The sequence below is a fragment of the Cutaneotrichosporon oleaginosum genome (assembly GCF_008065305.1).
Source record: "Cutaneotrichosporon oleaginosum strain ATCC 20508 chromosome Unknown ATCC20508_contig05, whole genome shotgun sequence".
Classification (NCBI taxonomy): Eukaryota; Fungi; Basidiomycota; class Tremellomycetes; order Trichosporonales; family Trichosporonaceae; genus Cutaneotrichosporon; species Cutaneotrichosporon oleaginosum.
Window position 1 is genome coordinate 930,519 of NW_027072174.1, and position 23,304 is coordinate 953,822.

General features: G+C 60.4%; 12 protein-coding genes across 12 annotated transcripts; 5 read left to right on the forward strand and 7 right to left on the reverse strand.

Annotated features, from left to right (window-relative positions):
* Positions 1-440: 440 nt before the first annotated feature.
* COLE_05896 (uncharacterized protein) lies at positions 441-848 on the forward strand (the record flags this gene model as incomplete). Its single annotated transcript, XM_018427483.2, has 1 exon — positions 441-848. One exon carries the CDS (start codon positions 441-443, stop codon positions 846-848), a length of 408 nt encoding a protein of 135 aa, XP_018282354.1.
* Positions 849-914: 66 nt separating this feature from the next.
* On the reverse strand, positions 915-2,153 carry COLE_05897 (uncharacterized protein; the record flags this gene model as incomplete). Its single annotated transcript, XM_018421823.2, has 2 exons — positions 915-1,988; positions 2,022-2,153. The coding sequence occupies 2 exons, from the start codon at positions 2,151-2,153 to the stop codon at positions 915-917; spliced, it is 1,206 nt and encodes a 401-aa protein (XP_018282355.1).
* A 1,105-nt stretch (positions 2,154-3,258) lies between these two features.
* COLE_05898 (uncharacterized protein) lies at positions 3,259-3,642 on the forward strand (the record flags this gene model as incomplete). The annotated part of the gene is made up of 1 exon (XM_018421824.2): positions 3,259-3,642. One exon carries the CDS (start codon positions 3,259-3,261, stop codon positions 3,640-3,642), a length of 384 nt encoding a protein of 127 aa, XP_018282356.1.
* Positions 3,643-4,193: 551 nt separating this feature from the next.
* Positions 4,194-5,079, reverse strand: COLE_05899 (uncharacterized protein; the record flags this gene model as incomplete). Its single annotated transcript, XM_018421825.2, has 4 exons — positions 4,194-4,232; positions 4,271-4,415; positions 4,843-5,012; positions 5,047-5,079. The coding sequence occupies 4 exons, from the start codon at positions 5,077-5,079 to the stop codon at positions 4,194-4,196; spliced, it is 387 nt and encodes a 128-aa protein (XP_018282357.1).
* A 465-nt stretch (positions 5,080-5,544) lies between these two features.
* On the reverse strand, positions 5,545-6,472 carry COLE_05900 (uncharacterized protein; the record flags this gene model as incomplete). Its single annotated transcript, XM_018426301.2, has 2 exons — positions 5,545-6,101; positions 6,145-6,472. 2 exons carry the CDS (start codon positions 6,470-6,472, stop codon positions 5,545-5,547), a joined length of 885 nt encoding a protein of 294 aa, XP_018282358.1.
* Positions 6,473-6,896: 424 nt separating this feature from the next.
* COLE_05901 (uncharacterized protein) lies at positions 6,897-7,616 on the forward strand (the record flags this gene model as incomplete). Its single annotated transcript, XM_018421098.2, has 7 exons — positions 6,897-6,918; positions 6,959-6,996; positions 7,043-7,100; positions 7,141-7,215; positions 7,251-7,452; positions 7,503-7,545; positions 7,581-7,616. The coding sequence occupies 7 exons, from the start codon at positions 6,897-6,899 to the stop codon at positions 7,614-7,616; spliced, it is 474 nt and encodes a 157-aa protein (XP_018282359.1).
* An 89-nt stretch (positions 7,617-7,705) lies between these two features.
* On the reverse strand, positions 7,706-9,074 carry COLE_05902 (uncharacterized protein; the record flags this gene model as incomplete). The annotated part of the gene is made up of 3 exons (XM_018421826.2): positions 7,706-7,891; positions 7,929-8,850; positions 8,887-9,074. The coding sequence occupies 3 exons, from the start codon at positions 9,072-9,074 to the stop codon at positions 7,706-7,708; spliced, it is 1,296 nt and encodes a 431-aa protein (XP_018282360.1).
* Positions 9,075-9,361: 287 nt separating this feature from the next.
* Positions 9,362-11,263, forward strand: COLE_05903 (uncharacterized protein; the record flags this gene model as incomplete). The annotated part of the gene is made up of 7 exons (XM_018421827.2): positions 9,362-9,433; positions 9,481-9,523; positions 9,567-9,625; positions 9,662-9,697; positions 9,731-10,706; positions 10,745-11,198; positions 11,236-11,263. 7 exons carry the CDS (start codon positions 9,362-9,364, stop codon positions 11,261-11,263), a joined length of 1,668 nt encoding a protein of 555 aa, XP_018282361.1.
* A 1,351-nt stretch (positions 11,264-12,614) lies between these two features.
* On the forward strand, positions 12,615-15,325 carry COLE_05904 (uncharacterized protein; the record flags this gene model as incomplete). The annotated part of the gene is made up of 2 exons (XM_018426171.2): positions 12,615-14,214; positions 14,253-15,325. The coding sequence occupies 2 exons, from the start codon at positions 12,615-12,617 to the stop codon at positions 15,323-15,325; spliced, it is 2,673 nt and encodes an 890-aa protein (XP_018282362.1).
* A 186-nt stretch (positions 15,326-15,511) lies between these two features.
* On the reverse strand, positions 15,512-16,822 carry COLE_05905 (uncharacterized protein; the record flags this gene model as incomplete). Its single annotated transcript, XM_018421828.2, has 3 exons — positions 15,512-15,627; positions 15,674-16,532; positions 16,718-16,822. 3 exons carry the CDS (start codon positions 16,820-16,822, stop codon positions 15,512-15,514), a joined length of 1,080 nt encoding a protein of 359 aa, XP_018282363.1.
* A 576-nt stretch (positions 16,823-17,398) lies between these two features.
* On the reverse strand, positions 17,399-20,000 carry COLE_05906 (uncharacterized protein; the record flags this gene model as incomplete). The annotated part of the gene is made up of 7 exons (XM_018421829.2): positions 17,399-18,575; positions 18,611-19,191; positions 19,226-19,359; positions 19,398-19,490; positions 19,544-19,693; positions 19,732-19,857; positions 19,973-20,000. 7 exons carry the CDS (start codon positions 19,998-20,000, stop codon positions 17,399-17,401), a joined length of 2,289 nt encoding a protein of 762 aa, XP_018282364.1.
* A 2,247-nt stretch (positions 20,001-22,247) lies between these two features.
* Positions 22,248-23,216, reverse strand: COLE_05907 (uncharacterized protein; the record flags this gene model as incomplete). The annotated part of the gene is made up of 2 exons (XM_018421830.2): positions 22,248-22,873; positions 22,913-23,216. The coding sequence occupies 2 exons, from the start codon at positions 23,214-23,216 to the stop codon at positions 22,248-22,250; spliced, it is 930 nt and encodes a 309-aa protein (XP_018282366.1).
* Positions 23,217-23,304: the final 88 nt, after the last annotated feature.

The following is a 23,304-nucleotide window of genomic DNA, read 5'->3' on the forward strand; positions in this document are numbered from 1 at the left end:
GGGAAGGTTGAATCATTGTAGTCTCGTCCCCGTCGAACGTCGTGTCCGCGAGGCGCATCGAAAGCCCGTCTTCTCTCCCGGATGCCCTTCTGGATGCTGGAGTCAGTTTATATCGCTAAGAGAACTTGCGCATCGCGAGTCTTGCTGTCTAGCGATCTCGCGCGCGTGTGGTCTGAAAGAAGAGTGATGTTTCGGACATGACTGGACAGGTGGAGGTTGTTTGGATCCGCCGTTCGATCGAGAGGCACACGGACCATGGACGACGCGTCGTCCACAATGCAATCCACAAACACACAAGCTTACAAACACTCACTCCCTCCAGACATTTCGCATTGCAAAGCAGGAGAGGATGTGGCTTCTACACTTTGCAAGTGAGCCCATAATCGAGTAATTCGCTAATCCCTGCCCTTCTCAGTCTCCTCACCGCCGCCCACGCCAAGATGCTGGCAGCCCTGCCGGAGGACATGCCTACCACCGCAACCACGAGTGGCGATGTCGAAGTCCAAGGTCCACCGATCTGGGTGTCTACCAAGGGTGCCACAACGATTGATGGCAGCGTGATGCCTGTCGAGACAACGGTTAGGTCGTCGTCGGTGGTGGCGCAGACGGCAGTTTCGTCCGATTCCGCTCTCCCCGCCACCCGCCCAAGGACAAGCGCAGGAAGCTTTTCAAGAGGCGCGACAAGTAGCACAGCTTCTAGTGTTTCCGGAATTGTGGCCTCTGCTTCCCGGTCCAGCTCCACGGCTCCACCCTCAACCTCTGCGCCGGTCTCGTCTGCCACTTCTGGCGCATTGCGAGCGGCGCCCGGCATCATCCTTACCGTCTTGACAGCCGCATTCTTTATCTAATCAGACATGTCCTTCATACTGTACAACCTCTACTTGTAGCCGCATGCGCAGAGTCCATCTGTTTCTCTAGTAAGTGTGTCCGTGGCTGACGTTCGCGCGCGCCGAGTCGATAGCAAGCGTCTCGTATTCCAGCTCGAGCTGGCTCTTCTGATCCGGCGGAAAGTGAGAGACCCGAGAGTGCGATGGCCCGGCGCTTCCAGGGAGACGCGGGGCAAAGTATGACGAGTGGGCAATCGGTATCGAGCGCGCGGGTAGTGCGCCGGTACGTGGAGGGAGTGGAGGACGGCCATGCAGCTCACGCGGCAGAGGGGGTAGGGGTGGGGAACGTGGGACAGGGCTGCCAGAGCTGCTTGTGTGGGTCGAGGATGAGAGGCTCGGAGGCGTCCGTCTCGAGGCGAGTCTCGGAGAGTAACTAGGCTTGGGAGGAGCCTGCATCGGCGAGCGCTCGACTTCGATAATCTGCGGCGCCGGTGGTGGCGGAGGGAGAGATTTATGTGGAGAACGAACGGCCGGTTTGACCTTGGGCGCCGCTCGCGGGGACGTTGCGTACGAGGTAGCCGCGATTGCTGCGGTCTCGGCGCGCTTCTGCGCCTTGGCAGCCTTCTTGTTTGCCCGTATCCGCGCTTTCTCCGCTTTGTTTTGGGCCTTGCGCGCGGCGCGCTCAGCCTTCTCCACCGAGGAGACAGCGGTGCGCTCACTCCGCCGTTGCAGTTTCGTGGCACTGCGCAGCGCCCGTCGCGCCTTCTTCTCCGCCTTGGCCTTTGCCTTGTCAGCCTTCTTCTTAGCGCGGTCTGCATCTTTGGCGGCTCGTTTCGCGTCCTTCGCAGCACGCTTTGCCTCCTTGGCGGCACGCTGCGTGCTTTCGGCTGTACCTTGCACCGCGGTGGGATCGCAGGACGTCCCAGCTGTGGCGCTCTTCGTCGCTTCCTTGTGACGTTTCTTCGCCGCCTTTCGCGCTTTCTTCTGGGCCCTGGTCGCCTCGTCGTCCGAAGACTCGAGTGCCCACTCTGCCAGATCCGCTATCCCATCCACCATCGGGTCGTAATCCCAGTCGTTGTCAGAGTTGGCGGTAGCAGAGAGAGGTGGCGCAACGGCGTTGGCTGCCGCCTCGAGCGCCATTTCATACGCGGGCGGCGCATCCTATCGTCAGCCTGGGAGGAGTTGTTGGCTCACCTCCGATTGTCTCCTTCGCACCGCCTTTTCATCTTTGCGGCGCCGATACTCGGTGCCTGGGGTTGCGAATCGGTCACCGACAGGGGGCGCAGCCGGGGGAGGAGTGTAATGTCGTGAATGACTCGAGCCCATGGGTGCGGTTGAGATGAGGAAGAGTGGGCTAGATCATGATCTTAAACTGTTAGCCGGGCATGTGAAGCTGTGCCGCCGGACAATGTTTGGCCAAATGGCGATATGGCGGCCATGGCGGCATGTGGACAAGCTGTGCCGCACATGCCGCTATGCTATGGATAGAGGACGCCATATCGCTCGCGCAAGATCGGATCCGAAGGTTCTAAGTGACATTACAACACATGCATTCCTCGTGACGGCATCCCAGTGGGCAGCTCGCGCCCCAAGCCTGCGTTACTAGGACACGCGCAATCTATTCGACAGGTCTGCTTACTCCGACCTATTGGGCGTAACGTGGAGGCGCCTCGACAGCAGCAAGACCATAATAAGGAGGTGGGGGGTCATCGGATCCCTTGAGCTCGCGCTCCACGTCCTCCGTCATAGTGCGAGGATGGGGGCGGCGACGGCGGCGCCGGGAGTCATCTTGAGAGAGCGTTGACTCGGAGTACACGGAGCTCGTTTCGCTGCGCGCGGGCGAAAGATGGGCGGGCGAGTCGTTCTGCGCTCGACCGCGCCGGTTGACTTGCCGCTCGATGGCCGTGGTAAGCTTGTAAACGGGCTTGTAGATGAGTCCACGGTCCTTGCGCTCCGGGAGTCCAGTCTTCCAGTCGCTGTGCGCGTCTGTTGCTGCGCGAATTGTGCTGCAGATGATGTAGCAGAGGACCATTGCGGCTCCGAGTCGTCGATGTGTCAGTCCCAAAATGTAATGTGCTGTTATAAGAGAATGCAGACTTGGGACTCAGAAGTGATCTGGCGGAGTCTCGCCATGACCGGCGGGCCAAGAGCATCGCCTCAAAGCCTGAAATCACTCCGGAGCTGCGCCGCAGACAGCTGTTATGACGATGAGGGAGCGAAGGGAAGCGAACCCCAGTCTATCGGATCCAGCCGACGAGGCCCACCCTGCCCCACGCCAAACTCGGGAGAATCAACGGGATCAAATTCAGTAGGTGATAATACGTGTTAATTCGACTCTTTCGGCCCAATCACCAAACCGGTCCGCCTTCCTTCGCGCTCGTCACCTCGATCTCTGCGACCCGACTCCGTCTCCGCCCCACATTCACTAAACATGTCGCTCGAGAACCAGGTCGAGAACCTCAACATTGAGGACGGCGCGTCCGTCGAGATCCACTCTCGCCCCGAGCGCAAGGCGCGCAAGGCCCTCGAGGGCCTCGGCCTCAAGAAGGTTCCCGGAATCCAGCGTGTGACGCTCCGCCGCGCCAAGAACATCCTTGTTGTCGTCGCCAACCCCGAGGTCTACAAGAGCCCTGGGTCGGACTGCTACATTGTGTTCGGCGAGCCCAAGGTCGAGGACCCCAACAGCGCCGCGCAGATCGCTGCGGCTCAGCAGCTCCAGGCCTCCACCCAGGCCGCTCAGGCTGCCCACGCCGCCGGCGGATTCAAGGACGGCGTTCCCCAGTCCCTCGAGGAGCTGATGGGCGGTGACGAGTGAGTTAGAGGCCCGCAATTATCAAGCGAATGGCGCTGACGCTCGATCTGCTCACTTGTTTACATGACATTGTTTTCTGTCAATAACCATTGGCATCTCCGCTACCATCCCACTGCCACACGATAAACCGCGACTCAACTCCGTGCCAACTGCGTTGACTCTCTCTACACATACGCACATGCCCCGCTTTCGCTTCGTGTTTACAGCGCTCCTGACCTTGAGGCCGGCGAGAAGACCGAGAAGAAGGTCGGCACGGGTGGCAGCGGCAAGGTCGAGGAGGAGGACGTCAAGCTCGTCGTCGCCCAGACCGGCTGCACCCCGGAGAAGGCGCGCGAGGCTCTCGAGGCTGAGAAGGGCGACCTTATCAACGCCAGTGAGTATAGCGCAATCGAACTTGCTTGCGCAGAGCTAACCACAGTCATGCGCGTTGGTGCGTAAAAGAGAACGCAGCAGGGTAGTAGCTACATTCCCATGCATCTCATAGGGATTATGACAGCGGGCGTGATGATGCGTGTGAGGGTATGATGGGAGACGTCTATAATGCTGCTGTGCTGCTACGACTGACGCGCGGCCTCACGCTGCTGGCTGTGGAACTGGTGTAAGTTGCGCCTAGACGAACGGATCAGCTCACGATATCGCGCAGCTGGCTGTTGGCCTCCTCCAACTGCCGCTCCAAATACTTGGCCTTCTTTTGCAGGCTAGAGATGTCGTCGCTCAGCGAGGTTTTCAACGCCTCATGCTTGCTGTTGATCTCCGCGCGAGGCTGCTCGATGAACCTGGTGTGAGCGCGGCCTTTAAAGCGTGAGAAAGTGAAAGATGAGGAGGGGCATCGAGTGGATGGTGCGGGTGAAGTGACGAGCAGCACGGCGGTCGGGGCTGGACGCGTCCCACGCCATCGCCGAGCGGTTGTGGAGCAAAATGCAAAGTTGGTAGTCTCGATCTAAGCTGCGCGCGCCGAGGGCGCCGCTCAACCATATCCGCGTAGAAGCCCCTTTGACGCGTGCTCTCAGAGCTACGCAAGCCATCGTAATAGCGCGTATCGGACACACGGCGCGGGTGATCCGCGTTGAGAACCAGGAGGCATGCTGTTGGGCCACTACATCCTCTTCTCTGTCGCCCTCGCACCCATTGGCTTCCTTCGTGGTCCCAATGCTCCTTCCTCGCCGCCAGGCTCCACTCCAGCTCGCAGCTGCGCACACTCACATCTTGCCCACGCCGCGGAACATCCGCCCTTCGCCGGCTGGAACGGTGCCCAGCTCACGCATGGTGAGCTCGAGGATACGGCGCTCCTTCTCCTTGGCCTGCGTCTGCGCGCGCACAAGGCCCAATTGCCGCTGGCTCGTCACCGCCTGCGTCTGGATCTGCTGCAGAATCTGATGTTAGCTTGCTCTGCTCGACAGCGCGCACCCTCCTGAGTGTGTCGTCGGAAAGGTTGGACATGGTGGGTTGGGAGATGGCAGATGCAGAGATAGTCATTTGGTTTGTTCCTGATGACACGCGTCTCCGCACACGCCTCCACCCGATCCACCCAGCTGCCATCCTCTTGGCTCATCCAAACATCTGCAGTGTAACCTCATGCTCACCTATCCTCCAGGCCCCCAGCCTTTGGCGCACACGACACACATACATGGATTTTCTGTTTTCTGACAACGCTAACGACTCTCAACAGAATGGGAGAATTAGGAGAAACGATGGTAGCTTGCCCTTACCGAATAGGCAAGCGCCCCCGCAGGAGACCATCGTCTCGTTCTCGCTCCTCCCGGAGGAGAAGCGTAAGAGGAGAGAGTGTTAAGGATACAAAATATTGCTACAGGTGACCGAGTGATTGAAGACGTCTTTGCAAGCGGAGCTTGTCGTTGAGCGGAGGCTTCAAGTCGTCGGGATCTCGGTACCGCCTCATTATGGCTAGCCCAGGCCCCAGTTGCCTGAGCCCTTCTGGATCTCGCGCGCAGCGTTCTGAGCAAGGAGCTGCTTGAGACCCGATTTCTTCACTTTGCGCTTCTTAGCCGGCGGGGGCGAGGTCGGCAGAGTGGTGACAATGCCGCCGTTGGGCTGCGGCGGCGGCGCGCTCTTCGGCTGGGGGTACGACGCCGTCGGGCTGCCAGACGCAACGTTCTTGAGTCCTGGCGCTGGCTTGGCCTGGGCCTGGGCCTGAACCGGGACCGGCGCCTGCGCGGCGCCGAGAAGCTGCCCGGCATCAAGAGTGCCTGCGGGGCTGAGTGCCGCCTCTTTGGCTTGCGCCTGCGCGTCGGCTGCGAGTGCGCTCTGGCGACGCGTGCGAGCCGCTCTCGCCGCAGGGTAGGGCGGCGGGATTGGGCGAGGCCGCTGGAACTTAGTCCCGCACAAAGCGCAGTGCGGCGCGCGACGGCGGCGCTGCGGGCGGCGCGCAGGGCGCGCCTTTTCCTCCTCTTCCTCGAGCGCAGCAAATTGCGCGTTCAGCTCGGCCTCGAGCTCATCCTCGGCTTTGCGTCAGCGCCAAGGCAGTAGCCAAAGCAATATACTAACCCTCGGCCTTGAGGAAGCCCTCCGAGTCGCGCTTGCGACTCGGCTTCGCCACCATCACCGTGTCATCACCAACCTCGCGAAGAGCACCGCAGTGCCCACACCACAGAGACCAGGCAATGCCGACTCGCGGGAGCGAGTGGAGGAGGCTGAGACGCGCGCAGCGAAGCACGTCCAGCGAGCCCATGAAGCCTGCGGCGAGGGCGGCATCGAGGGTCGGGGGGACCGGCTCGAACGCGGAAGCGGGGGGCGGGGTGAGTGCCGGTGACTGAGATGTAGACGAGCTACCCGGAGCGAGAGTCATCGCGGCCGGGATGCTGACCATCGTCATTGGTCTGTGGCGAGCAAAGAGGAGGAGGTGTTGTGAACGATGGTTGAGTCACAGGAGCCAGGTTGGGAGTGGCAAAGCGTGGAGAGTGTGCGAGATCAGGTTTATCAGGGGACACGTCATTTTACAGCCATTATTCGATCCCACGGGAGGGAAGTTGACCTCTTTTGTTCACAGACGGGAGGATTGATTAAGCTCGATTAGCATTGCCCAGACCACGTGTCAAGCAATATCGCGTGGCATGACTATTACAAAAGTCAAAGCGCGTAGAACGGCAGCGGAATTCAGAATGGGAGACGCGATCAGCGTCCGAGCATGCCGAGCAAGGAGTCTCGGACAGCACAGCACTACAGGATCGTCATGCCATTGATCTTGCCACCTACATTCTCACATCCTCTTCTCTTCAACCAAACACTTACAGCTCAAAATGGCTCCACAAGGATGGATGAGTGCGTCCATATCGTCCTCTTGTTGGCCCCGCTTACCCAGACCTCGACGCCCTGCCCGAGAACATGACATTTGGCGGCGTACGTAGCAGAGCCCAGAGAACAAGCGTGCGCAGCTAATTGCCAGGAGGAAGGCGCATTCAAAGGCCTGGGGTTCTCGCGCACTGAACGTATCATGGCGTTTGCGGGGTGTAGGCTTTCGTAGCTGGTAGCAGCTCATCTCAGGCTTCATTGGCGGCTTTGCATGCTCGCTCCTCGGCGCCATTCTGTTGATTACGGGGCAGTCGAGCGCCTTTGCAGGTGAGTAGGTCAATGACAATCTCCACTGACTGCAGCGCTCTTCGGCGTCGGCGCGATCATCTCTCTCGTCGGCACTGGCTTCCTCATCGGGTTTAGGCGGCAGGCCAAGCTCATGTTTAAGCCAGTGCGCATCGTCGCGACCATCCTCATGCTTGTGTCCCTGGTCTTGACATTTGTCATTGCCTTCCTCGTTGGGGGTGGTGTTGCTATCATCTTTGTTATCATCCAGTGGCTCGCGTACGTCGACCTCGGCTCGAGGAGAGGCATTGGCTGGCGCTGACCATCAGAATGCTTTGGTACTCGCTGTCGTACATCCCCTACGCTCGAGATGTGAGTTAGCTTGGGCAAAGTGAAACTGACTGCAGGCTGTCAAGGGTCTCTTCAACCGATTCACCTCGTAGATGTGTGCGTGCAAGTTTCCATGTATATGATACAACGAGTCGATATGAATACACCCTATGATATGTGCTTGTGTGACATTGTTTATGCTCTAATCTTCTGTGTCCTTCCCGACGTCCCATGCGCGCGTTTGGCCACGACGCGTGTACTCCATCTCCAAAATTTCCTTCATGTCTGCCGGCATTGAGCTGGCCACAGTTCTCGGCGGCAAGTCATTGGAACGCGACTTCCGTTCAGGCTCAGGCGAAGTTGAGAGAGTCGGCGAGTTACGGCGGCGCTATCAGTTAGCTAAGCACAGTGACGATTTAGCTCACCTTCTTCCCGCGCTCCTTTAGAACCGCAAGCATATTGTCCCACCCCACGGCGGTCACTGGTCCAGTCTTGGGAACCTCGCCGACATCGAGGCGTGGGTCATAATCACGCTTGAAGTATCGGTCCATGCGGGATATGCGCGACGGAGGCGGTGGGGGCGACGCGGAAGGTTCCCGGGGCCGATCATCGCCTCGGGTTTCGCGGGTGCGAGAGCGGGAAGGTGGGGCAGGCGGCGATGGAGGCGGTGAGCGAGAACGAGAACGAGAGCGATGACGCGGGTGGCGACGATGAGAGCGATCGTGATCTTCTTCTCTCTGTTGATGGTCGCGATCACGACTACGCGAGCGGTCTCTCTTCTTGTCGCTACGACGGTCACGGGAGCGTTCCCGGTGTTCGCGCCGGCGCGCGCGGCGGTCCTCATCGTTCGATTCGTAACGACCGCGGGCCTTGCGATCACCTTCCTCTTTGTCGAAATGACGACGACGGCGCGGCGAGCGGGAGCGGGAGCGGGCGGGCGAAGGCGAAAGGCCACGACGGCGCTCGCGCCCCCCCTCCCCCCGGTCACGGCGATCATCACGATCACGATGGGAATCGGAGTTGCGATTGCGCTCCTGGGATCGATCCCTCCTGTTCACCTCGCGCTTGTTCACCTCGCGCTGGCTCCGCTCGGACTGGTCATTCTCGCGACGATCAGACCGCGAGGGTTTCCGTTCTCTGTCGCCCAGCCCCCTCATTGCGCCTCCAAATAGCCTGTTTGCGCCGGCTTTTCCATCTCCCCTCGGCTTCCTTTCGGGCTCGCGAGCGCGGCGCGCCTGTTGCGCTGCTTCAGCTTGTCGACGAAGCAGCGCGTTGTTGTGCCCATCGACTTGGCGGATAATGCTGGACAAGAGGCGCTTGTTAGGCTTCGGCGCGCTCGGGTCTGGACTACTGTTAGCGAAAAGTGTCAACCAAATGGCTCACGAATCGCGGCCCTGCTCGCGGTTGAGGTAGGCGCCGAGACCAAGCTCCGACCACTTGTGGTCGTTGGCCTTGGCCTCCTCAGCGAGGATGCGGGCTACGTGGGCGTCGAGGTCGGCGTCGGAAATCTCCGCGGGAACCGAGGCGGCCGCTCTCACGAGCTTGTTGACGACCGAATTGAGCGCCGACATGTCATGAGTGAAGTGACAATGAAGGTGACGAGGAGTTGGGTGGCAATCGGAGTGCTGGAGAAATGGAAAACAAATGTCTGAAAGATAGACCCACGTGGCCTCCACCTGGTCGTTGAACACGCGTTCAGAGGTTTCGAACACGCACCACGTCCAGCGCGCACCGAGCGATTCCAAGACATTCCAACTGTCCTCCCCGTCGTCCCCAACAAGTCTCTCTTCCTTCTCGACATAGTCGAACAGTTCAAAAGCGCCTCTCTTCCTCCCGCACACCACCGAGCGACGCCGCCATGAGCAGCCTCGAGCTCATCAACCCTCGCGCCGAGAGTGTCCGTCGGACACAGGCACTCCAGGTCAACACGGTGAGTCGCGCGTCCAACCCCCATGTTCGAGTTTAGCTAACGGCCAGGCTGGCGCTGTTGGTCTCGCAAATGTTGTTAAGAGCAACCTTGGTGGGTAACGGCTGATAGTTGCTTGACGCACGTCTGACCTTAGGCCCGCGTGGTACCATCAAAATGCTTGTAGACGGCTCTGGGCAGATTAAGATGACCAAGGTTTGTCAAGTCTCACGCCTTAACTAACCACCGCAGGACGGGAAAGTCCTTCTCTCGGAGATGCAGATTCAGGTTTGTTATTAGTGTCGAGCTAGCTGACATTAGAACCCTACCGCGGCCATGATTGCGCGCACAGCTGTTGCCCAGGACGAGCAGGTCGGGGACGGCACAACTCAGGTTGTGCTTCTCGTCGGCGAGCTTCTCAAGCAGGCCGACCGCTACATCCAGGAGGGCGTGCACCCACGCGTCATCGGTGACGGGTACGACATCGCGAAGAAGGAGGCGCTCGCATTCCTTGACTCTTTCAAGCAGACGCCAACGCTTGACCGCGCCAACCTGATTAGCGTCGCCCACACTTCGCTCTCGACCAAGCTGTACGCTCAGCTTGCTCGCAAGCTCGCCAACGATGTCACCGACGCTGTCCTCGCCATCCAGCCTCCCGCGCCCCTTGTTGACTCGGCCGATGCAAAGGTGTACCGTCAGCCCATCGACCTTCACATGATTGAGGTCATGAAGATGCAGCACCGCACCGACACGGACACCAAGCTTATCCGTGGTCTCGTCATGGACCACGGTGCGCGCCACCCAGACATGCCCAAGCGCGTAGAGAATGCCTACATTCTCACTCTCAACGTCTCGCTCGAGTACGAGAAGACGGAGGTCAACTCAGGCTTCTTCTACTCCTCGGCCGAGCAGCGTGAGAAGCTTGTCGAGTCGGAGCGCCGCTTCCTCGACGACCGGCTGAAGAAGATCGTGGAGCTGAAGAACCACGTGTGCGACCAGGCAATGAACGACGACGAGAAGCCGCGCGGCTTTGTTGTCGTCAACCAGAAGGGTATCGACCCTATGTCACTTGATGTGCTCGCCAAGAACGGCATTCTTGCGCTCCGTCGTGCCAAGCGGCGAAACATGGAGCGCTTGCAGCTTGCTTGCGGTGGTGTTGCTCAGAACTCGGTCGAGGACCTGTCCCCCGACGTCCTGGGTTGGGCCGGTCTCGTGTATGAGCACACGCTCGGCGAGGAGAAGTACACCTTCATCGAGGACGTCAAGGAGCCCAAGAGTGTGACCATGCTCATCAAGGGTGAGATATCACGTCTGCAACATCTTGACTGACACCAGGCCCCAACGCCCACACCATGAACCAGATTCAGGACGCTCTTCGTGATGGTTTCCGTGCCGTCAAGAACGCGATCGAGGACAAGTGCCTCATCCCCGGAGCTGGCGCCTTTGAGATTGCCTGCTCGACCTTCCTTGCCAACGAGGTTAAGGCCAAGACCAAGGGGAGGGCCAAGCTCGGTGTGCAGGCCTTCGCTGATGCGCTTCTGGTGATCCCCAAGACGCTGGCGGCAAATGGCGGATTTGACGTGCAGGACACTATCGTCGCCCTGCAGACTGAGGCAGAGGAGACGGACGACCCCGTTGGCCTAGACCTCAAGTCCGGCGAGCCTATGAACCCGGTTACGGAGGGCGTCTGGGACAACTACCGCGTCAAGAGGCAGATGCTTCACTCTTGTTCGGTCATCGCGGTCAACCTGCTCGGCACTGACGAGATCTTGCGCGCAGGCCGGTCATCGTGAGTTTCTTTGGACGATACAATTGCTGACAAGCAGGCTGAAGCCCGGTCCGGATGGCATGTGATAGACTCGGTCCGGTCGTAGATGCGCGAGGGCGGGGCGTGAGATTGAGGCTGATATTCTCATATAGCTGATTGCATTGCACGTGTGGGTTAGATGGCCAGGAAGCTGGGATATCACTGGAATCAGGTATTTCGGAGTACGAGGCATTGCATCTCCGCTCAGGGGTGGGTGGGGGAGCGGGCAGAGTGAACCCTATGAGATGGAGGGGGACTCGGGCCATGAGCCGATGTACGTTGTTGTACGCACATGCGCCCAGGCGGGGGCCAGGAGGTCGGAGGCGCCTTGCACGCCTTGGCGTAACGAAAGAGCGCGAAAGATTGGAGTGGGCCACATTTCGGTGGGCGCGGAAAGGCGAAGGACGGTGGCGGAAAGTCGGAGGGCCCGACGACTGGTGCGACTGGGCCGAGTGCGCCGAGGGGTTGATCCAGGTCCACAAAGGTGGAGGAACAAGTTTCCTTCCTCCGTGCTCCGTCAGCCGCCATTCAGCCGCGGCCCCGACATGCTCAAGATCGCCCACCACCACTTGTTGCGCAACCGTCAACAACGCCCATCTTCCCATCTCTAACTCTCGCATCTGCTCCATCGCCCTCAGCGCGGCTACCACGACCCCACCTCTTCGCCACAGCGCCTAGACACATCTCCCAGCTCTACGCGCACGTCCCCACTTTACGCCCTACGCCACTCCACAACTTTCTTGACGTAGGAGACAGGGGGTATCGCGTATTTGCTCTACCCATCTTCTCCTTCCACACGTCACCCCACACACGCACGCTTGCACTCGTAGCCCTCCGTCTCGACCTCGGACAACGACCGACAGTGTTCGAGTCAGGAGTATATGCGCACGTGCACTGGCCGTCACTCGCTCTCAGTCACCTTGAGCTAGTGGGCTATTGAGCTTTGAGATCAAGCCACCCCCCGCAGCTCACGGCCCACATCTGTGCTCGGGCACTGCTCATTGTCGCAGATCCTGCGCCCACCCTTCAAGCGCTTCGCTCCCTACGCCTCGGGCCAGCTCGTACTACTATCCAAGACTCGAAATGTCTCAGCCCTATGTTAACGGTCAGCACCAGGGGTCTGCACCCATTCCCATCGTCTCCAGCGGCGGAAACGCAACTCCCTCCCAGCTGAGTCTCACCCGCGACGACGCCACCCCCATTCCCAGCATCGGCTCCTCAAGCACTCGTCCCGTGGTCTCCTCGCCGCTGTCACAGCAGCACTCGTCGTTGACGCAGAACACGCCGCTCGCCGTCTCCCCTTCTAACCCTCTCAGCATGAGCAACGTCCACAACCATCCCGGGCCGCTCCACCCACCAGCAAAGAAGAAGGTACACATGAGTCCCGAGGTTGACCAGATGGACACGCCGTACTTCATTCACTCCGGGCTGGACAAGCACGGGAGTCTCTCCGGTTGGCTGCGAGGCAAGCACGAACACCCGCCCGCTACTCGCGGCCGGCGGGAAGAGCAGCGCGAGCTGCGCAAGCCCATCGAGCCTGTCAAGCAACATGTGCCTCCCCGGCCCCGGCGGCCAGGTATACTCAAGCCCCTCACACCGGCGCACCCAGCACCGGCGGAGAAGGTCGAGCGCATCGACCGCGGCTACGAGAGTGAGGGTTCAAATGTGTCGCGCTTCGACAGCAGCGCCATCTACGATGATGGATTCACCGACTACGACGATGACGACGATGAAGATGAGCCCTCCTCGCTTAGCCGACAGCTGGCAGAGACGGCGCAGGGCGTGCGCGAAGTCAGCCGTGAGCTGGGCCGCACACGGGTCAGATCGCGTATCCAGACGATTCTCGTCGTTACCAAGGCGCGCGACAACCGGCTCATCACCCTTACCCGTGAGCTTGCGCTGTACTGCATGCTGCGCAAGCCCGCGGCGGCGTCCAGCACCCACGATATGCGGCAGGCCCGCAACATGTCCCCAGATCGTGGAATGATCGTCTACGTCGACAATCAGCTGCGCAACTCGAAGCGATTCGACGCGGCTGGCATGCAGCGCGATTACCCGCAGCTCTTCGAGCCGATCGCTAGCCGCCGGAGGACATCCACCTCGGCAAGCGCGAGCAGCGCTAGCATTTCGACAATGGCGAGCTCGTGGAGCACGACGAGCGGTGCCCAGGGAGACAAGAAGGATATGGGTCAACTGCGTTTCTGGACGCCCGAGATGTGCTCCAACTCGCCCCAGCTATTCGATTTCGTTGTCACACTCGGTGGCGACGGCACCGTGCTCTTCACCTCGTGGCTATTCCAGCGAATCGTGCCACCCGTGCTGCCATTTGCGTTGGGCTCACTCGGCTTCCTGACCAACTTTGACTTCAAGCACTACCAGGATACGCTCGACAAGTGCATCGACGATGGTATACGAGTCAATCTCCGCATGCGGTTCACGTGTACTGTCTACCGCGCTGTTGCGCCTGACGCGTCCATGGTCATCGGGAAGGGGAGGAAACGCAAAGCCATCCGCAAGCCCGGGGGCGAAATCCTCATCGAGCAGGTCGATCGCGACGGGTGGGAGGCTCTTGAGGGCGGGACGCCGATAGGCAGTGTCGACAACGACCGGCACGGGAGGGACAAGGAGATCATGTGCTTCACTACACGTCCTGTCGAGCAGTTTGAGGTCCTCAACGACCTTGTGGTGGACCGCGGGCCGAGCCCCTTCGTGTCCCTGCTCGAGGTGTTTGGCGACGATCATCACCTCACCACGGTGCAGGCGGACGGTCTTACGGTGTCCACACCAACTGGTTCTACCGCATACTCGCTATCGGCGGGCGGCTCGCTGGTGCACCCGGGCATTCCAGCTATCCTTATCACTCCGATCTGCCCGCACACGCTTTCATTCCGTCCCATGCTTCTTCCAGATGGCATGGAGCTTCGTGTCTGCGTCCCTTACAACTCGCGCTCCACAGCGTGGGCGTCCTTCGACGGTCGCGGCCGTGTGGAGCTCAAGCGTAAGCGCGCCCTGGCTTCTATAGTGCTGACAAAACAGAGGGCGACCACATCAAGATCACGGCTTCCAAGTACCCGTTCCCGACAGTGTGCGCAGACAAGCAGAGCACAGATTGGTTCCGCAGTATCCAGCGTACGCTCAAGTGGAACGAGCGCGAGCGGCAGAAGTCGTTTGTCGTTGTCGAGGAGGACCACCCGTACGACCCATACAAGGAACCGAATGGGCTCAGTGGCAGCGACGGCGACCACGACACGGACGCCTCCTCGGAGGAGGATGAGTTCGACATCGACGACCGATCCGGTGGCGAGCTCACGCCCCCGCCGAAGGACGACATGGAGAGCAACTTTGCTCCCGCCAAGCCTCTGCGCGTGCACACGCAACTACGTCACCTCAGAGACGACAGCGAGTTCCGCTCGGGCGTCCAGTCGCCTGACCGTTTCGCCTGCAGCTACGAGGGCCCGCCTCCAATCAGCCAGCGACACCTGTTTGACGCGCTGGCGAAGGTTGAGAGCAAGCTCAAGCGCGTCGAAATCCGGGGCCACGACGACGACGACGAACCCGAGCTCAACGAAGTGGCCGCTCACCGCCCACCGAGTGTGTCCTCCGTGGGAGAGGGCACACCTATTGCGATTGCTGCTATTCTGCACGACGAGACAGACGAGCACGCCGAGGCCGAGGACGAGGTGCCCCCGCTCCCTGAAGGCATTCCCAGGACTGAGAGCGACATGACGCTCGCCCCGCCAGATCTGTACGACCGGACCGGCCGCCGCTCGAACGTCAACTACGACGGTGGGCGCACGCCGCGCCAGGGCCGGTCTAGGTCGCGCTCGCGTGCGCGCGAGGTGCGCGCCAGCAGCAACTCTAGATCTGGCTCGCCGCATGTGGGCGCCAAGAAGCCCAAGGCGTTTGCGTTCTTTGGCCACGTGAGTTTAGCTGATGGTGTGCAGGTTTGGCTGACGGACAGGACGACTCGCAGTCGGAGCTCAGTGATCCCGAGTAGCATTAATACATGTGCTAATCACGTCTGCTATGCACTGTATCATGGACGGCTGAGGGGAAGGGGCGTGGATTTCTCAGCGGAAAGGTCAGAACTCATATCTCGGGGCAGCTGATGTCGAGGCACGGCGCGGAGAGTGAATCGGCAGCAGATGTTCCTAGGGACTCGGGAGCCCGAGGGGAGGCGGAGAGTCGAATCGAACAATGCATATGCCAACCTATACCTGATCATGAGTCGTGGCCGCACTCGACCGCCTGTGGCGAGGAACTGCGACGCTGTTGCTGCCTATCATGCTGCTCGCTCAAGGAAGGACGATGAACGAGCGGAGGTTCTCTGGGATAGCCTCAAGGAGACCCTTCGACTCGAGCCACACGCGGCTGAAGAGACGCGCCTGGTAGCGGTACGCGCCGTCACAGACAGATGGGTCAGCGCTCTGCCCAGGATGCTCAACGGATAGACTCACTGACGGTGACCACGGTAGACCCCTTGCCCTTCTTCTTTGCGATCTCCTGGGCCGCCCAGACGTTGAGGGCGCTTGACGCGCCAACGTAAAGCCCCTCCTCGGCAAGGAGGCGGTAGACCATGCGGATACTCTCGGCGTCAGGGACGTGGACGGCGCCAGAAAGCAGCTCGAGGTCGGGCTTGAGGTTGTCGGTGACACGGCCTTGCCCGATCCCCTCAGTGATGGAGCCGGTGCCCTCGCGCGCGAGCTTGCCGTTCTCGACGAGGTTGTAGAGCACCGAGCCGGGCGGGTCGGCGAGGTAGCTCTCGACGCGCCCCTCGCTCTTCTCGACCAGGTAGCGCGTGACGCCGGCGAGCGTGCCGCCCGTGCCGGTCGCGCACACGAACGCGTCGAGCTTGCCGCCCGTCTGCTCCCAGATCTCGGGGCCCGTCGAGACAATGTGTGCGCCCCGGTTCGCCGTGTTGTCGAATTGGTTCGTCCACACCGCGTTGTCCAGCGACTCGGCGTACCGCCGCGCCTGGTGGTTGTAGTTCATCTCGTTGTCGAACGCCACGGCGGGGACGGGGCGCACGTCAGCGCCCAGCATCCGCAGCAGGTCAATCTTCTCCTGGCTCTGCGTGTCCGGCATGTAGATGACACACTTGTATCCGCGCGCGCGGCAGACGTGGGCTAGCCCGATGCCCGTGTTGCCCGCCGTGCCCTCGACTACCGTGCCGCCCGCACGCAGCTGCCCCTTCGCCTCGGCATCCGTGACGAGGTAGAGCGCCGCGCGGTCCTTGATCGACCCGCCGGGCGACATGAACTCGGCCTTGGCGTAGATGTTGGCGCCGACCTCGTCAGAGGCGTGCTTCAGGCGGATCTGGTGTCAGCCAGAGCAAAGCATACTCAGCGAGCACGACGCAAGGCTGGCACTGGTTCGGGTTGCGCAGATGCGAGATTAGTCCAACGAGTCAAGGATGACCCAGACCCAGCAAGCCTGCAACGCCGGCTATGAGCCAGAATAGCAGGCCCCCCCTTTCGTCGAGCTAAAATAGTCGCACTCACCAACGGCGTGTTGCCGACGGCGCCGACAAAGCCATCGACAATGCGAGGGGCCTGGGTCGCATACCCGCGCGAAAGAGGACGGAGGGCGTTGCGGAGCACGGACATGGTGAATGTACGATGCAGAAAGTGCAGCGTCGGCGCCTGCTGACAACATTAGTTGAGCTTCCGAATGGCGGCCGCCATGACGTGCTCCGTGGCGTGATTGAGATCTTGACTTGTAAGTCACCGATAGCCGGCAAGCTTGTCACCGATACGTTGCCGCAAGGTGACAAAAAGCCCGCAACAGGGATCGAACCTGCGACCGTCTGGTAACTTGGGTGCTTAATAGCAGCCATCGAAGCCAGACGCTCTAAAACCTCTGAGCTATACGGGCTGTGAGCCTGTGGCCACACAGTTTGCTTATAAACCGATTCAGCCCGGCATTGCACGAAGGCTGCCGCAAGAGGCGCAATGCGAAGAGTTTTTGACAAGCGACGCCTCTTTGGCAGCGATGAGGAGACAACGGCAAATGCTCGCCTTCATGACGGGTTTGGGCATTGCCAACCTGGTCTCACCTACACATGTACAAGACACTACAATTCGCGATTTCATCACGACCTCCACAACTATCGCCCTCCAGCACCCCACAATGTCCCCAGGCCCACGAAGCAGCCAATATCCCATGCATATGCACACCGACGACTACTTGTCCCACTTCATTTTGAACAAGTTGCGCTTCTTCTTCTCCTTCTCGTCCTTTGGCTTCGAGTTCTTGGACGCCTGCGACGACACACTCATGTCCGAGAATGCGCGCGTCGCGTCGTTAAGCGCGCCCTGCTTCTGCGGCGCAGCCTGCGGTGGCGGCGCCATGGGAGGCGGGCCCACTTCGGGCTCCCAGTACCGCTGGTCCAAGATGGCTTGGTACGGCATCGGCTCGGAGGGGTTGCGCCAGTCGGGCCTTCCAGGCGCATTCGCGTGCTGCGGCATCCCGCATGGTGGGTTGCCACCGATGCCGCCGCGGCCGAGAGACCGCACGTCCTTCAGGTAGCTCTCGGGGGTGATGATGTGTGTCGAGCCGATGATGATGTCCTTGCCGAGTGCGGCGGAGAGCGTGTATGCTTGCCGGATCTCCGAGTAGGTCACACCGCCCGCGACAAAGATAATGTATCGCTGCTGGTGGTCGGTCGTCTGGCGCGCCGACGTCGCCTTGTGCCATGTTGGACGGGCGGAACGGAGCGAGTTGCCCGCGCTCACGGGCGCTGCTGGCTGGCTCGCGCGCAGAGACCCAGAGGGCGCCAAGTCCTGTGGTGCGTCGCGCAGGTAGGGGAACGCAGACTGGTCCAGTCGGTTGATTGCCTGGTCCTCGGCCATGATCTGCACCACGGGCTTGTAGCGCGACAGGTCGTACTGGTCGTCCTTGGGCGAGTACTTGTTGCGAATACGTCCTCCTCGGAAACGGTTCTCCTTGTCCTTCACCACTTTAATACCCAGGTGCACAAGGTTGTTAATCATGTCCTGCTCCGTGATCGACAGCCGCGCGTGCTGGTACAAGCGCCGGCGGTCCTCGTCGGCGACGCCCTCGCGGAAGATGATGTACAAGGCGATGATGCGCACCTTGTCCAGCTGGCTTATTGCCCGGTCGTCCAGTAATGGCACCATCTCCTCGACAATCGTCTTGGGCGTCTTGCCCTCTGGTGTGAACCCGGTCGCGCAGCACTGCTCAACATGGGCTGTCAGGTTGAGCTTGTTTTGCTCGAACAGGTTCATGCACTCCTGTGCCATGTCCAGATGCAACGAGTATTGGTCTCGCTGCTGCTGGAACTGAGGCAGACTCGCAAGCATGTCTTTCAAGTCATTGATCTGCACGTTGTTGGCGTTGCTGCTGTCAGCTGCGGTTGTCGCGCACCCACTCACCCTCTGAAGCCAGCGTGTTCCTGTGCGAACCGCCCAAAGTCGGTCATGAGCCGGTCAATCGCGTCCTTCATGTGCAGATGGCGAATCGACACCCAGACCTCGTCGTTGTCGTCGAGAATGGCCACACGTGTCTCCTTCGCGCCAACCGTATTCTCGTACTTGTACTTGTACCGCGTGCCGTCCTCGACCTTGAGCAGGTCGTTGACCATGGCCTGGTACCAGAACTCATGGAGGAGTGGTGCTGCTGGGTCCATCGTGCGGTCTACGATGAACAAGACGCCGCGCGGCCGTTCAGATGGCGCTGGGAACTCGGGGTTGTTGGTCATGTACTCGTCCAAATCGCTCTGCACCTGCACGGCGATCTTCTTGCTCAGGTAGTCGCCCACTGGCGGCTTGTGTGATGATCTCGATCCGAGAGCAGAGCGCCACCGCAAGCTGGATGGGTTCTGGTCTGGTTCTGGTGGGGGAGCGCGAGAGGACTGGACACCACGCTCTGACAGCGGGCCCAGTGGTGCGTGGTGATGGGGCTGGTAGTAGCGAATGTAGGGGTTCTCGTTGAGCGTGGCGAGTGTGCTAAGGATCTAGGTGTCAGCTCGCAACGAGGGCGCAGCTCACTGTTCGACTGGTGACGGCTAGATCATCTTGGAACGCCTCCATGGCGAAGTCAGCCGAGATCTGTCCTCCCAACTGTCCATAGAACGAGAAGAATGCTGACGGTGTCTTCATGGAGAAGACACGGTCCTCGGTTGCTCCAAGTCAGCGATTTGCAGAAGGTCACACGACCTACGCTCGACATTGCAGTACAGCTCGACAAACGCCTTGAGCACTCCCATGGGGTGTAGTGTATCTGTGAGCTTTGTCGCAAGCCGATCGTCGATGCCTTTGAGTCAGCATGGTCAACGGGGCGAGCTGCCAGCTCAAAGCAACACTCACCGTCAATGAAATACAAGTGCGCCGACTTGTACGTCCTGCGCCCGTTGGCAAAATCCGCGATGACACGCTGCACATTCTGCGCGGTGGGCGTGAGGATATACAGCCCATCAACGGACATGGGCTGCCGCGCCGAGTGTAGTGGCTCTACGGCTGGGGTTAGCGCTCGCTGCCGCGCGCTTGAGACGCACATGTCACATTCTGCTGGAGGATGTCGTAGCTGGTGTAAACCGAGTCGATTAGCGCCTGTGAGTGGGCATCTGTGACTAGCGCCTTCCACTGCCCTGGTGGAATGGACTGAATAGCGCTCCGAAAGCCTGCGGCGTCAGCGTGCTCGCGCGAGTGTCGGGCACAGACCCGGCGGCGGCAGCGGTTACCGAGACCGAGGTGGCGGGCGCTGCGGAGTGTCGGGCAGCGCTCGTGCATACTCACGTTCCTTGAGGAGATTCTTGAGGGGCATTACGCTGCCGCTGCCAAGTCAAAGCGCGAAGGGGATGAATGAGGTTGACAAGAAAGAGGCAGAGATGAGATGTGGATTGGTGGATCCAAGATGTGGAATGGTGTTGTTGGCACAAGGAAGGCAGGAGAGGCAGTGTGGTGCGACTGTGGGTGCAGGCGATGATGATGCATAGGGTTTCAGGGTTCCCATGGCCGGGGGATGGTACATGGACGTGGCTTGTGACGTGACATTCCCTGGCAATCCCCTCTCACCCTTCGTCCCATCCTCCCACTTCTCCCATCTGCTTCCGATCGCCTCCTCTGCCATTTGCCTCTCTCCTCTCGATCTCCTCACGGCCGCCGGCATGGCCTAACGAGCACAGGTTTCGACCGCAGCCCCCTGTCATAATGCATGCTTGTTACACAGCCACTGCCATATCTGGCCCGACGTTCTTGGCGCAGTCTCCCATCCCGCCTCATTGGAAACGCGCCAAGCGAGCTCGCCGAAGTTCCTCTGCCATGTCAGAAACACGAAACACGGTGGCGGGCTCGGGCTGGCACGCAAACTCACCTGGGGAGGGCTCGTGCGCGGGTTCGTCGTCGTCCGTGTCTTCGATAATGCTGTCCTCACGCGTCGCGGAACGTAAAGGAGATGGGCTCGGGGCCGCAGGAGCAGCAACAGGCGGTGGAGTAGGCAGCGGGGGCGAGGCGCGCGGAGGAATGGCGCTTAACGGGGCCAGCTCTGGCATCACATAGCCGTCTGGCACGTCCTCCATGCTCGCGCGCAGGGCGGCTTGCAGTGCCTCGTCCTCGTCATCGTAGGAGCGGTTGTGATATTGGAAGTCGGTCGGGCCTCCGTACATGCCCGGGAAGTTGTGGGCGCCGGCATGACTGCTGCTGGGGGCGTTGTCGACTTCATCCAGCTCCTCGTCCTCATCGGGGCCGGCGCCGGACGCCGCAACCTCGACATAGCTTCTAGATGGCTGAGGCGTTCTCGAACCGCTGCCCGGGTACGAGCCGGGTACGAGGTCGACCGCTCCTACGCCGTCGGACGTGAGATCCTCCTGTCTCCGACGGCGACGTCCACTCCCCGCCCCCGAAGCGGGCTCGGGATCGGGCCACGTTGAGGTAGTACCGGAAGCTGAGATGAGCTGTGATCGAAGCCCAGATGACTCACGGCCAGCCTGTAAGGAAGGGAAGTGGTTTGTGCTATGCCTTGAGCCTCCCAGCTCGCTGTCGCCCCCGTGGCCGCCGCTGCGGCTGGACACCTCGCCGAGGGCGAGCGCGATCTGGTCGGCGGAACTCTCCGGGAGCTCACCCACGCCCGCGTCACCCCATCCATGCGCCTCTCCTGGGTCGATCGTCGCGTCCTGCCCTGCGCCCTCGCCAGCACGGCGGATGACAAAGACCGAGTAACCTTCCTCCTCGGCCTGCTTCAACACCATGTGGAGATATGTCGGTGAGATCCACTCGGGACGCTCGAGGAACGAGTTAAGGTTGTACCAGCGAGTATAGCTACCGAAGCGGCGGAGGGCGAACCAGTGCGAGTTGAGGTTGAGGATAAACCCCGCCTGCTCTCTATCACGTCAGCGCCGTCGTGTGTCTCAACGTACTCTGGTGCGTCTTGATAAGGCCTCATTGCCTCGCCGCGCCAGCGGACAAGCGTCAGGTCCCACACCTGCATTGCCTGAAGTCAGCCGTCTCCGAAGCGCGCTCTCACCTTCTCCAACACAGAGATAGAGAAGAAGCCCGTGTCGTCATAGTTGTATGACGAGGCGGAGGGCTCGCGAGCGTATCGCGCAGCATTTTCCTGCTCATCGAGCCTGGATATCAGCGGCGAACCAGCACCGTCTCACTTTCGCGCGACGTCTGCCAGATCAATCTCGGTGTAGACAGACTGCTGGAGAAGGTTGTTCAGGCAGTGTTGAGCGCCTGGCGTCAGCGAAGCGCTCTTATCGATCGAGGCGTACACAACTGCGAGCCCGGCTCCTGGCGCTCATGGAAGATGACTTGGGTGAGCTCAGATGTCGATAGGCAGCTCACAAGGGACGAGGTCCATGACTGGAGGACCTGTGGAGATTAAATGGGATGATGAACGGAGGGAAGGTCAGACACAGGCTGGAACGTGCTTGGGGGACAGCCTCCACTCTTGCGAGACACACACGTCATTCGCCACCCAATTGAGCACACTAACAGATTGCTAATCGCATAGTGAATCCTATAATACATTAGAACATCCGGGCACACCCCTTCTTCGTCACTCGTGTACTCAGGCCATAGCCTTGGCGACAGCCTGCTCGCGCTTGTACCGCTCCAGGAATGTACGGAAGTTCTCGACGTCGGGCAAAACCTCCTTTGTGACGGCAGGGTCGATGTGGTCGAAGGCCTTCTCGCTATCGTAGTACTTGGAGAGCTCGGAGACATCCTGGTTGGTCCACAGTGCGGCCGTAGTCGTGATGCCCCACGCCTGCACAATGTCCGAGCCCATGACCTCCTTGTACGTCGCCTTGATTTGAGCCATCGTGAGCTGGTCGCCCGTGAGAGGGATCGCCCGGCCGGCATACTTGTCGCCCGAGGTCATGGCGAGCGCACCAGCGCGGCCGACATCACGCGTCGCCACCATGGGCAGGGCGCGATCCGGGTGCTTCTTGAACGAGTTGAGGACGATCGTGTGCCACACGCGCCCGATAAAGCCGTCCGTCGGCAGCCAGTTGTCCATAAAGTCGCTGCTGCGCAGCATCGTCCACTTCATGTTCGTCTCCTTGATAGCGCGCTCAATGTCGCGCTTCGCGTCCATGCCGTCGTCGCCAACTTCCTTCGCGTCATCGAACATGACCGAGCCAAAGACGATGTGCTGGACGCCATGGGCCGCCGCAGACTTCACGACGCGGACACCTGGTGTCAGCCAATGTTGTTAAGAGCTTGGGGGTTCACCTTGTGCGACCTCCTTCTCACGGTCCATGTAACCACAGACGAGGAAGGCGCCGTAAACATCGCCAACATCGAGGCCAGCGGCATCAAACGCCTCATCTGGCGCCTCCATGTAGTGCGGGGCATGGACGACCGTGACGCCGTTGAGGCGGGCGAGGCGCTGCGCCGCGGGTGCCTCGGGGTTGCGAGCGAGAAGGTGAATCTTCCACGCCGGGGAAGCGGAGCTCGTGTTGTAAGCGGCAAGGGCCGAGACAAATGCGGAACCCTGGTGTCCAGTGCCGCCGAAGACGATAACGTTCTTGGTCATGATGCTGAAGAGGTGATGGATGGTGTTAGTCGTAGAGAGCGAAGCGTTGAGTTAGCTGCAGTGGCTGTGAATGTGTGGGAGTTGTGGA